Source organism: Ursus maritimus, unplaced genomic scaffold (assembly GCF_017311325.1).
Source record: "Ursus maritimus isolate PB19 unplaced genomic scaffold, ASM1731132v1 scaffold_17, whole genome shotgun sequence".
Taxonomy (NCBI): Eukaryota; Metazoa; Chordata; class Mammalia; order Carnivora; family Ursidae; genus Ursus; species Ursus maritimus.
Genome location: NW_024424119.1, coordinates 59,306,574 through 59,318,912, shown reverse-complemented (window position 1 = coordinate 59,318,912; position 12,339 = coordinate 59,306,574). Strand labels below are relative to the sequence as shown.

General features: G+C 64.5%; 1 protein-coding gene across 1 annotated transcript; it reads right to left on the bottom strand.

Moving 5' to 3' along the window:
• Positions 1-3,333: 3,333 nt before the first annotated feature.
• On the bottom strand, positions 3,334-8,433 carry LOC103675284. Its single transcript, XM_040631372.1, has 4 exons — positions 8,387-8,433; positions 7,871-7,959; positions 6,587-6,739; positions 3,334-4,554 (listed from the first exon to the last, which is right to left on the bottom strand). The coding sequence occupies exons 1-4, from the start codon at positions 8,431-8,433 to the stop codon at positions 4,118-4,120; spliced, it is 726 nt and encodes a 241-aa protein (XP_040487306.1). The 3' UTR covers positions 3,334-4,117.
• Between the last annotated feature and the right edge of the window lie 3,906 nt (positions 8,434-12,339).

Here is a 12,339-nt window from a genome sequence, read left to right as displayed (position 1 = left end):
AGGAGCAGCAGAGGGAAGTAGGCAACAGCGGGGAGGGCCTGAATGGGGGCTGGGGTCTCACCAAACCCAGGCCACCTGCTCCAGGTCTGGGTCCAGCTCTGCAGGTGCAGGGGGAGGAGGGGAAGGATGACAAGGTTGCTTATTCATTCATCAAACACGGCTGCACTGGCCCCAGAGCTCAGCCGTGACCGAGGAGGCCCTGCCCTCTCCAGCTCGGACCCTGGTAGGACCCACAGGGCGAGGCTGTGGGCAGGCAGTGACCGTCCTGTGTGACAAAAGTCCTACTGTGGAGGGCCAGGCTCCAAGGAGGGGCACTTCCCAGGCCGGGGTCCCAGACGGAGGGAAGGAAGATGCAAGGCCAAGGGGAGGCCCGGGGAGCTGGCTGCCCTCTCCAGGAAAGGAAGTTCCCTCGGTGGCTGGCGGTTCAGCCCAGAGATGGGGGAGGAGGCAAGGGGGCAGTGGCCCTCCCTGCGGGGGCCCCCTTTCTGGGGAATCCTGGCCCGGTTCAGCGGTGTCTCATTTGCATGGCCATTCATCCTCGCCCATCTTTCCCAGCCACCCCGAGCCTGGGCCCTGGTCCCCCTGCCAGTCCCCCCCCACTGCCCCTCCCCAGAGGAAAGGACAATGGTGGTGAGGAGGGGGTGGTGGAGGGGTTTGGCTGGCCGGACCAGGCTGGCGGGAGCCATTGTGTGTGGGGCCCTGAATGTTTGCACTGCAAGTGCCTTGGCTGCTGAATGGGGCACAAGCATCCCAGGAATGCTGCCTGAGCCCACAGAGGGCCCTGTTCTGGAGCACTTGGCCAGCCCAGCGCATCCATGCCAAGCTTCTGAGTCTTCCTGTCACTCACACCTGTGGGGCAGAAGGTGGAGAGGGATGAGATGAGTCAGGTGTAGGCACCAGATGAGAGTGACCAAGGGCTACCAAGCACAGTGGTGTAGGTTGTGCACTGTATAACACCAGGGTGGGCCGTTCACCTGGGCGGCCACAACTACCAATGACCCTGCAGCCTCCCAGTTGACCTCAGTGATCTCGGAAGTAAAGCGGGACAGGAGATCCCTCCCCTGAGATAGTGTCTCTCAGCCCAAGGTGGGAAGGGGCTTGGAGGAGATGGGAGGGGAGATGGGGCAGAAGGAGAGGAGGAAGGAAGGAAATATGGGAGGGCTGTGAGAAGGGAGTGGCCTGTAGCCTGACAGGCCGTGGGCCACGCGGGGTCCCAGATGCAGTGGTGAGTCCATCCCGCAGACCGAGGGGTGACTGCAGACAGTTCAGAAGACGCACCTGCTTCCTGTCTGTGAAATGGGAGGGGGTATTGTGCCCTCCAGGGTACAGGAGGGGAGTGGGCCGATAGATACAGGAGGGGAGTGGGCCGATAGATACAGGAGCGAGCACCCCAGAAATTGCAGCCAGTGTGATTGGCGTTGTTCTCAGAGGTGTAGGTCCTGGGCTGTAGTTCAGGGGTGGGGAAGGGCACCGGGAGGGTGTAGCTGGCAGAGGGAACCGTAAGGGCAAAGGCCAGGAGGCATGAACGGGTGTCAGGGAGTGATGGCAGGCAAGGGGAGGGCTGCCCGTGGCATCAGTATCCGGGGAGGCTGGCACAGGACGGGAAGGACGAGGGAAGAGCTTGGCTGACTCGAGGGAAAGGGGGTCAGAGGGGTGGCCAGCAGGCCGAGACCCACGGGTCTGCCCATGTTCCCTGCCCTGGCCGTGAGACGTCTTGTCCTGGAAGCAGGTTTTTGGTGGAGGCCAAGAAGAGCTTGGGGGTTGCAGGGCCCTGGCCAGCCTTGTCCTGGTGTCCAGGGCCCCAGCAAAGGGACACTGATGGGCAGCATGCCGGCCAGGACAGGGGCTCGGATTGGGCCAGGATCCCCGAGAGGTCTGAGCCGGGGGAGGGCGGCTCCTCCTTCCTCTGTGCGAGCCAGTGGCCGGGCCCTGGCTGGCTCCCCTGGGGACGACGCAGAGAAGGACAAACATTCTAGCCGGCTCCGAGAGGACAAACAGCGGGGACAGAGCCCTTCCTGCCGCACATTTGCTGTGTGATCTTGGGCCAGTGGCTCCCTGCCTCAGTTTCCTGCTTGTAAAATGGGGACGGCTGCCACCCTGGTCTGCCAGGCCGAAGGCAGGACTCTGGGACGCTGGCTCCATGGAGCTGGGAGAAGGTTCCCGTCAGTGTCGGAACAGCCTCCTGGTGGACGCGGAGCTGGGAGCAGGAGCCTGTGGCAAGTGGGGTGGGGCCCCTGGTAGTGCTGGGAGGGCCGTGGCCGTGTTTTCGTGGTGAGGATGGGGAAACTGAGGCACAGAGAGCAGCAGGGACTTGCCAAGGACACAGAGTGAGGGGGGAGCAGAGGGCAGAGAGCAGGAGGAGACGGTGGGGGCCCTGGCCCCCAGGCCTGACCCAGGAGTCATCGAGCCCCTGGTCTGGGCAGTCTGGGGGGGTCTCGGGACACATAACCTGGGCCGTGGCTGGTGCCGGGGGAGCCTGGCTCGAGTGGCATGTTCAGCGAGAGCCCTCTCCCTGACCATTGACCCGGCATGACCCTGGCCAGGGGCCAGCTCGGCCTACAGCTGTCTGCCTGGCAGAGCCCGCGTGCCACCAACACACAGGAAGCCGCACATCACCTGGAGGAAGCCCTCTCTCCCCTCCCTCCCTCACCAGAGCTGAGCCACAGGGCCTCCCAGCCCCACCACCCAGCAACAGCAGCCCCGAGGAGCCCAGGAGCGAGCAGGGTGCCCCAGCCCTGACACTCGCGCACTCGCAGCCCGGGGCAGTCACCGGGGAGTTGGCGGGACCGGGTGAACGCCAGGGTCCCCCAGGCTCTAGGAGCCCCCGACCTCTCCCTCTGCGCAGTGGGCTTGTGGAGATGAGTCAGGCCTGACCAGTGGTGAGGGGAAGGCCCTCCAAAGAGCAGGCACTGGGCTGGAGCGGGTGCCTGGGGACCCTATCCGAGGTGCAGCGAGAAGGTTTGGGGACTGCAAGCACGGCGTGGCCTGCAGCTGTGCAGGGGGCAGGCCTCAGATCTTCCCCGGTCTCCAGCAAGCGGCCAGGGCAGAGAGCGGTGTCCGCACCACACCCTCCCCAGTGCAGAGGCCACGGCACTGCGGGCCAGGCCCCCATTTCGGGCAGGGCCCAAGTGCCAGTCGGGGCCAACAGGAAGCAGGTCTCAGCCCAGCTCTGGTCCCTGGCATGGGGCCCTGGCTCCGCTCCTGGGCCCCAGCTGTGCACTGGGCGAGAACAGGGTGAGGGGAGGTCTGGCCTGGGGTCAGGGGCTGGAGGGACCGGAGGGGCGGGGTCAGCCACCCCGGATGTGGGTGGGAGGGCTGGCCATCTGGACAGAGCCGTGTGGCCCCACACTGATGCCTGCCCCTAACCCCGGCCCCCCAGGCCTGGCCCAGCCTCTGCCTGACTCCGAGGATACCCCGGGGAACAAAGCCCCGTGGCCTTTTGAACGGGACCTCCCCTTTCCCCACACCTCGGGCCTGTGTTTTGGCAAAGGGAGCCGATTCAGGGGTCTCCCTGGCCATCCGCTCCGCAGTGAGAGAACTGGGTCCAAACCAGGTCACCTCCCTCCAGGAGCCAAGCTTGCTCGCCTGGGGAGGGGCAGCTCTGGGCTGACCCCTGGGGACGGGGCAGCACCAGGCGAGCCTACTACCCGGGGTGGGGGGGGCACTGCCACCCTTCCCTTCTGTTCCCGACATTGAGGCGGAACTCAGGTAACATAAAAGTGGCCACTCTATGTATGTGTGTATGTACGTGTTTATTCATTTTTTAAGGATTCTCTACCCCCGACGTGGGGCTCAGACTCATGACCCTGAGGTCACGAGTCACAGGCCCTACCGACCGAGCCAACCAGGCTCCCCAAAAGTGGCCGCTCTGCAGTGAAGGATTCAGTGGCATCTGGTACATTTTCTCCACTGCGCCACCGGCATCTGGTTCCGGTCCTCAGCCCCGGAGCAGAGCGTGCCTGCGGCCCAGCCCCTGGCCGCCACCCACCCCCTCGCTGTGTCCGTGGATTCCCTCCGGAGCGCCCGTCATAGCCACGGAGCCCTGCCATGCGCTCCTCGCGCTGGGGTCTGTCCAGGGAGCACAGCGTGTTCGAGGTTCTTCACGCCCTGCCACGCGTCAGGACCCTGCTGCCCTCATATATTCCTTCTTGAGACCTTCCGTCGTGCCTGGCACAGGGCTCAGCTGGTCCCCAGGAGGCCACTGGGGCTGCAGGCATGGCTCCACCCTCACACAGCCCTGCGAGGAAGGCGGCGCGGCCCCAGTCTGGGCGGGGACACTGAGGCCCCGGGAGGGACGGGTCTGAAGCCACAGAGCGGTCTTCCCCGCAGGTCTCCGGGCTCGCCCCCGACGCAGGGCATCGCTGCACAGTGTCCGGAGTGCGGGGGGCCATCCTCCACAAGGGGACGAGGGAGTCTCGCCCGGGGCCGGCCAGCAGGGAGAGGAGACGCACGCCCTGCTCCGCCTGATGGCCCGGGCGTCCTGTGGGCGTGATGAGACCAGGGCCCAGTGTGAGCTGAGGTGGCCATGGGGCTTTGGGTGGGATGTCCAGAATCCTGGGGGTGTGCAAGGGAGAAGCTTCCGTGATCCCCCTCGCCTCCCTGGTGTTCCAGGCTCCCCAGGGCAGGGGAGACCCAGATCTGCATGTGGGACCCCAAGCCCGGGCTCTTGGCCTGTGTGTGGTAGTGGGGGCTTTGTGCGGTCTGCTGACAGCTCAGACCCTCTCCCAGGAACGCTCCAGCATCCGTGGGACCTCGGAGTTGCACCGAGGGAGCTGCGGGGTGGCCTGGATCCAATCCCACCGCTGCCTGTCCCTCACCATGGGACTCGATCTCCCCGTCTTTAAATGGTCCTACCTCACAGACTTGTTGTGAAGACAAACAGAAAGAAATCAGAATGGGGGGCCCCCAGTCAGCTCAGTCAGTGGAGCGTGCCACTGTTGATCTCCAGCCCACGTTGGGTGGAGAGTGCACTAAAAACCATTTTTGTGAAAAAAAACAAGAAATAAGAGTGTTTCCCACCGGGACGAGCGCTGGGCACGGACATTCCATTGCCTCTCGCTGCGAGAGCCCCAGCTTACTCCGGGCCCGCCCGGCAGGGCTGGAGTGCCCCACCCGAGCCCAGCCCCTGGGACCACCCCTGCCACCCGGGGAGGGAAGGCCCGTCTGCGGCCACTCTGGGAGTGGGGTCAGGAGGAGGACAGCAGGCTTACTGTGTGGAGGCTGCAGTCGCTGCAGGGGAGCTGCTCCCAGAGGCCCGGGGCCCCCGCTCCCCCACCCCAGGGCCCAGTACTCCCTGGAACCCACCAGCCCTCAGAGGCTCAGGGCCTTTAGTCCCCCTCCCCCCAGGAAGCCTGCCTCTCACCCCGTGGCCAGCACGTGGCTTTGCTGGGGGGTGTTCACCCCTCTCCCTGTGGGGCCCTGACAATCCCCCTCCCCCATCTGGGAGCACTTGCTGGGCCTGCTCCGCACCCGGCCCTATGGACACAGTACTGCCCGCCGGACCTCGGAGGCAGTACCCAAGGCCACCGACATTGGGGCCTGGAATTTGAGCTTCTTGCAGAGGTCCGGCTCAGCCCTCTGCCCCTCCCTCGAGCTCAGCCCAGCCGGCCTCAGGAGAAGCGCTCTCTGGATCCCCAGGCACGGAAGAGAGCCCTCCTCGTTGGTCAGTGTGCTTGAGTTCCAGGCCTTTCTTGGGGCAGGGATGCCCCGTCCATGTCCTCATTAGGCCTCCACAGGCTGCAGGGCTGGGAGAGGGGGTGGCTGGTGGCAGGGGCCACAGGGTAGACCCCACAGCCCGCCATGCATCCCAAAGGCCTGGGGCTCAGAAACCACTCCTGGGGAGCGGGGGGGGGGGGGCAAGCCCCAAAGAGGGGTGGCCCTGGCTGTGAGAACCGGCCGCTTCCTGCCCAACTCCCCTCCTGAGCCCCTGCAGCAGCTGCTGACCCAGGGACAGACCCCGGGGGCCTGGGTGAAGGGCCTCCGTGCCTGGGGTGAAGCCTGAGCCCATAAACCATGCGGTTTTGTGCGATGGTCCCCACCATGGACACCAATGGGAGCAGAACGTGGCAGGAAGCCACACGGCTGTTTTCCTGCCGCGCGGGATCACTTCCTTCCCACGTGGGTGCATCCTGCGTTCGAGGCTCCCGCCACTCGCTCGGGCCAGCAGGAGCACTGGGCGGGGCCACGCTGTGCTCTGCCCTCTCCACCGTGTCACGCCTCGAGCGTCTCCAGCACTGCTGGAACTTTCCATAGATACGACTTTTAACAGCTGAGCTTACTCCGTCGGGGGGACGCGCGAGGGTCTCCTCACTGGCCTCCCGTCGGGGCTGTTCCCAGCCTCTCCCAGGTGCAAACGCTGCGGCCGGAGGGGTCTGAGAGGCGGGTCCCTGGCTTCACAGTAGCTCCTCGGGACAAACTCCCGGAAGCAGGGTCCCCGGCTCAAGACTAGGGACGTTTTCTCCTTGTCACTACACACGGATGCTGTCTGGGACGGGGCGGACCCTCTGCCGAGCCGTCTTCTGCCCACGCCCCAGAGGCTCAGGACAGGTGCGCTCCTGCCGAGCAGGGCTACGTGCATGGGGCTTACCCGATGTCAAGTAGTCTTCACACCGTGGGCTGCCACGGGCAGGTTTCCACTGGGAGTGGTGACTCAGAGGTCCCCGGAATCCTCCGGGGTCTGGGGTGTGCTGGGAGGGTCCTGGGGCTTCTTCATGGGGCTGCACAGACGGAGGTGCTCTTGCTACAGAGAGGCCGGCTGGGGTCAAGGCCGGGCCACCAGACCCCGAAGCAGAGACCTGCCACTGACCTCTGGGGTGACCCCAGGCTGGTCCCCTCCCCGCTGGGCCTCAGTTTCCCGGCACAGCTCCAAACGGCAACCAGTGTCAGGCTGGGCCAGGCCCAGGGTCACGCACAGGATTAGGGGCCATGCCGGGGTGGGGGAGGGACCCCTGCAGATGGGGCCCACACCACGGGGCTGGGCCGCACGGAGCCCCCCCGAGGGCTGGCTGGGAAGCTTGGCCTTCATCTGGGGCCTTGAGTAGGTGTTCCTGAAACCCACACATGCCAGGCCCCCGTGTCGGGACCCTTAGGCTGAGAGCTGGCCCAGCAGCGCGGGGGTGGACAGAGACATTAAGAAGTCATCATTTCCTGCTCATTTTAAACATTTTGTGAGACCCTTTGACCCAGCCCTTTCCTCTCTCTCTGGGCCTCCAGCCTCCCGTGGATTTTCCTGTTTACTGCACCCCAGAGCTGGCCTTGACCTGGCTCTGTTGGGGCTAGTTCCCAAAGAAGGACTGTCAGATACCATTCCAGCCTCAGGCCCCCGGTCCTGAGCACCTGGGCTGGCTGGGGCAGGGTCTGCACCCCACAGTCCGTTCTGAGTCCAGAACACACTGTTCCCTCCTTGGAAGGGCCTCCTGGCTTCTCCCAGCCCACATATGCTCCCTTCTGCAGGGGAGGAGCCCCGCTGGGGGCTCAGAGACCCCTCCCCCTCTACCTCCCCCTCCTCCGTCTCCCCCCCCTTCCCCGTCAAGGGCCTCCAGCTGAGGGACAGCAGGCTACCTCCCTGCCCACACCCTGTGCAGCCTGTGAGGCTGGGGCTCTCGGAGGCCAGAATCCAGCGCCCAGAGCAGGGTGCAAGGCTTGGCCCAGGGTGTGCTCAGTAAATGCCCTCCAAGTCTGACCGTAACCCAGGGGTCTGAGTCTGGGACCCAAGGAGGATGCACCCCCATCCTGATAAACACATTTCAAGGTCAGTTTGGTTTGGGAAGAGCCCCTTCGGGGGGACAGTGTTGAGGGCTCTCAGGGACCGGGTGCTTCGGGGAAGGGTTCCATGCCATCCCGTAAAGAAACCGTCAAGGGCCTTCCTTACTTTGTGAATTACCGCACCCCGAGGCGGCTTCAGCTTCCCAGCGGCCTGTGGTCAGCGCTGCGGACAGTTGCTCCAGACGAGTCCAACGCCTTCATAACATCCAGCATTCTCAGGCTGGGCTACCTTTTCAATCCTTGGCCAAACCTGTGGGGTGAGTGGGGTAGGCAGGAATAGTCCCATTTTCCAGAGGAGAAAAGTAAGGCTCTGAAAGGTGAGGTGACTCCTCCATGGTCACAAAGTCAGTGCGTGGCAGAATGAAGCCTTGAACTTGGGCTTTCTGCTGTCAGGGAGGGAGGGGACAGCCCTAGGGGACATCTCGTGTGCCGGGAGGTCTGGCAGGATGCTGGGGACAGGGGCACAGGGAACCCCCTGTGGGCCGCTGGCTGAAGACCTTGTACCAGGGGAGGCTGTCACCTAAGAGTGGGTCACCCGGTCCAGGCGAGGCCCCCGGGCGGCAGCCCTCCCTCTCCTTCTGCCGTAACCCGGGTCTGCTCCTTTCAGGCACCATCTCTAAACCTGCAGGGGTCCCGCCCGCGGCTGGGGCCTGAGCCGCCGTCCGCCATCGCAAGCTCCAGCTGCCTGTGGGGGTGTCGCTGGCCCACTCCAGAGGTGAGAGGGGCGCGCAGGAGAGCTGGCCTTGACTCGGGAACAGTGAGGGTGCGTGGAGTCGGGCGAGAGCAGCTCCGTGGCGCCCCACTGGTCCCAAGGGCCAGGCTGGGCTTGGGGCTGGGGAGCGTCTGGGGGCCTCAAGGGGACCCCTGCGGCCTGGCTCTAAGGTGGGAACTTTTTTCTAAGAGTAAACAGAAACCATGTCCTGGCGGGGGGCCTCCGGGGGCCTCTGATTCCTGCCGTGTGGCTCTGAGGTCCTCCAAGCCCCTGCGTGCATGCGGAAACACCTGTTCAGCCCTGGACGGAGGCAGGGGCGGGCACGGTGCGGCCTGTGGGAGCCCACTGGGGCCGGGCCGCTTCCCATGTGGAGCCAACACCCTCCCTCAACCGGCTGCAGGCAGCCCCTGCTCCCCGCGGCGGGAGGAAGTGAGCAGAGGGACAGCCGGAGGGAGGGTGCCCAATGCTGGGCCTGGGTGGGCAGAGGGCCAGCGGTGTGGCCAGCAGTGGGGCCGAGGTGGCCTGGGGAGAAAGCGGGTGGTTTCAGGGTCTGCTGTGACGGGCTTCCGCCGAGGGTCTGCACTAAGCCCCGAGGTGGCTGGCCATGGGGGCTTTCTTGGGCTGGCGTGGCAGCGGTGCAGAAACCAGTGAGTGGGCCTCTTGGAGAAGCTGCTGGCTGCTGTTTGACGGGTTGGCAGGTCAGCTCAGGAAGCCCCGAGCGGTCATTCACACGCTGGCTGGACAGGGAGGCAGCAACTTGCCCCAGCCAGGGAGCTTCTGGAGAGGTCTGAGGAGGGAGACAGGCTCCCTGGGCCATGCTGAATGCTGTCCTCTCCCTCTTGGCTCCGTGTCCCAGTGGTCTTGCAGGTGGGAGAGTCTTGCCCAGCCTCTAGCAGGACCATTGTGAATAAAAGGAGAAGATAAACATTTCATTGCTTTGTAAACAGTAGAGCCCTGGAAGGATAAATGGGTTTTTTAAGCACAGCTTCAGGTGTGGCTGGATCCAGCAGCTCCATTGATGTCATCTGGACTCTGTCTGTCTCTGGGTTCCTCGGGCTCCACTCCCCACAGCATGACAAAGACAGCTTGATACCCCCCAGCTCAGCATCTCTTATGGAAGAGGGACTCTGTCCTGGCCAGCCCGGGTCACATGCCACCTCTTGGACGCCAGACGTCCAAACACAAGGGCAGATGACTGGGGCAGTGGTCCGCAAACCACAACTGTCCACCGAAGGTGTTGACCATGAACCAGACCCAGACTCCCCGAGCATCCATTTGGCCCATTTTATCCCGTCCTGGGTCCCAGGAGTGAGTCTGTCCTACAGAGGAGGAAAGTCGCCTGCCTAACCCCCGCCCCCCACCTCCCGGGTGCTGCTGAGAGGAGACTGGGATTGGGGCGCTCACCCCAAAGCCTGAGAGACAACCCTGAGTTCTCCCTCGGGCGTTAGGAATTGAACTGCCAGATGGGAAGCCCTCCTCACCCCCGAGCAAAGGCTCGCCTGCCTGCTGCCCCTCCTGTTTGGGGTCGACATTGGAGGTGAAGCGTCCCGACCTGGAGCGCTTGTGGGGTAGTGAGAAGAGCCAAAATCCATGGGACAGAATAGAGCCTGTTTGTTCTGGAGATGGGTCTTCACTGGGGCAAAGAGCATTTGTACTCTGAGCAAATGTAAACTCTGTCTACAATGCGAACACATGCCGTGGGAGCAATTAGGTAGTGTGTAGTTGGGCACCGATTCTGTGGGCCCCCGGGCGAGGCCCCAGGAGGCTTCTCTCGCCGCTCCTGGGTGCCAGGCTGCATGGAGACCGTGGAACAGAAGACCTGAGGACGAGGGAAGGGCACAAGGAACGTGGGGCTCGGGGTCCCTCCGACCACTCCAGCCCTGCTCCCGTCCCCGATGGCTCAGAAGCTGACAGCGTCTCCCACCACGCACCCTCCTCCGCCCTGGCTGTAGGGAATGCTCACGGCCACTGCCAGGCCACGAGGCCCCCCAGTTGGACCAAGGATCTTGGTCCACTGGCTCCGCCCGACTGACATGTGCATGGGGCTCCCAGCCCACCCAGAACCCAGAGCCTTCCTGACCTGAAGACCTTGAGGACCCTGGGCCCCGGGGGTGAACGTCCCCCTGTGGGAGGGGTGTGGCCTCGGGGGGCGTGCCAGAGAGCCAGTGGATCCTGGGACGGAAGATGGGAAAGATGCCGTGGGCCGGCTCAGAAGGTCGCCCGACTACTCACGCGTTCGTCCACGTGCTGAGCGTCCAGGCCGTGCCGGGTGCTGCGGCCCCCCGGACACACTGTCGCCCCGACTCCCGTCCTCAGGCGCGAGTCCTGATCCAGCGGGGTAAACCATGTTCAATGAAACCTACGGAAATACTACAGTTCCTGCCCCCAACGGTGTGCCTAGCCGTCGGGGGGGGGGGGAGGCGGCAGAAGAGGAGCCCTGGGGGGCTGGGCTCCCCCGATGTGCCTCCACCCCAAAGGCAGGCCCCCGGTCCGAGATGTCCCCCTGGGGTTCTAACCACAGAGAAAAGAAGCACCCCTTTCATTTCAAATGCAGCCTCTGCTGGGGGTTGTAGGCAACGGAACTTCATGCTTGTTCGTGCGTTTGAACTTTTACAACGGGGGGGGGGGGTCCATTTCTTTTGTGTAAAAAAATGTAACTGGTAAATACAAACATGTTTGTTTTTCCTCAGTTGGTGTTGAAGTGAGAAAAAAAGTAACTTCGCAGAGAGACGAAGCGTAGCAGCTGGGGAGGCCCAGGCCCTCTGACGGCGGACGCTGCGGCCCCGCCCTAGGGCACTCTGCCTCAGTTTCCCCTCTTGAGAAGCCGAGGCCGCCCCTGGCTTGCCAAAATCAGGAGGAGGATGCCCACTCAGAGGCCGTGTTTGGCTGTGGCCGTCCCTGAGTCTCTGCCCGCTGGGTCCCTGGCCATAACCTGCGTGGCTCCGGGGTCACAGCCCTCCTACGGCACCTGAGCAGAGGGCCTGTCCCGCCGGGAGGGGTCCAGGTGGGAACCCGGCCCTGGGCTCTGGGCTGAAGGAGCTGGGGCCTCCTGCTGGGGTGGGGCAGGCAGACTGGCCCCCTGGACGTGGCACTGGCCAGGACTGAGCTCCCCACACCTCATGGCACCTTCCTTCCTCAGGGCCTCTTGGGACCAGGGCCAAGGCGGCTGTCAGCACAGGGCCCAGCTCAGGGGGCAATCCGCGGTGGGGAAGGCGGCAGGTGCCTCTGGGAGGTGGGCACCGGCTCCTCCCCATCTGTCCAGACGGAGGCTGGTGGGAGCCTCAGGCCATGCCTCGGGTTCCTGGGGTTCCCACGGGGTCCTTGGTAGCTGGTGCCTTTCTTGGCTGGGCGAGGGGGGGAGGAGTGCCCGCAGCACAGCCCCACCGTCGCTGAGTCCCGTAGGCCCTGTTCCGGAACCCGCCCCAGCTCGGCCACCCCTGCGGCGTGCGGCCCTGAGCACAGGCCTGTTTGGACCCCTCTCAGGGACGGGAGGGGATCTCAGAACGCCGTGACCGCTCGGCCAAGGCCGGCAGCTGTGAGCAGGAGCCCAGCCCCTCCACGGGAGCTGCCTCCCTGCTGTCCACAGTCTCCCTGGAACCAAAATTCCATTCCTCTCGCATGAGAGGATGAGCCCACTGAGGAGAGGGCAAGATGAGGCTTGAGGGGCTCCACGTTCCTGCGAGAAAGAGGCACACGGAGGAGACCGGCCGCTCGGACGAGCCAGGACCTCCTGGTGCACTCCTCACGGCTCCCTGGAGCACGGGGACCGGGAACATCCGCCTCTCAATCCCTCAGGCCAGCTCTGTCATTTCCTTGGAAAGGTCCGGTCCGGGCTCTGATGGAGCAGGACGGACGGACGGACG

Coding starts and splice junctions, on each gene's coding strand:
- LOC103675284 (XM_040631372.1), bottom strand. CDS start 8,433: ATGGCGGACGGCGGCTCAGGCCCCAGCCGCGGGCGGGACCCCTGCAG. Junction 6,740..7,870: donor GGGGTGCGGTAATTCACAAA/GTAAGGAAGGCC, acceptor GCCTCTCTGTAG/CAAGAGCACCTCCGTCTGTG. Junction 4,555..6,586: donor TGAAGACTACTTGACATCGG/GTAAGCCCCATG, acceptor GCACACCCCCAG/GATTCTGGACATCCCACCCA.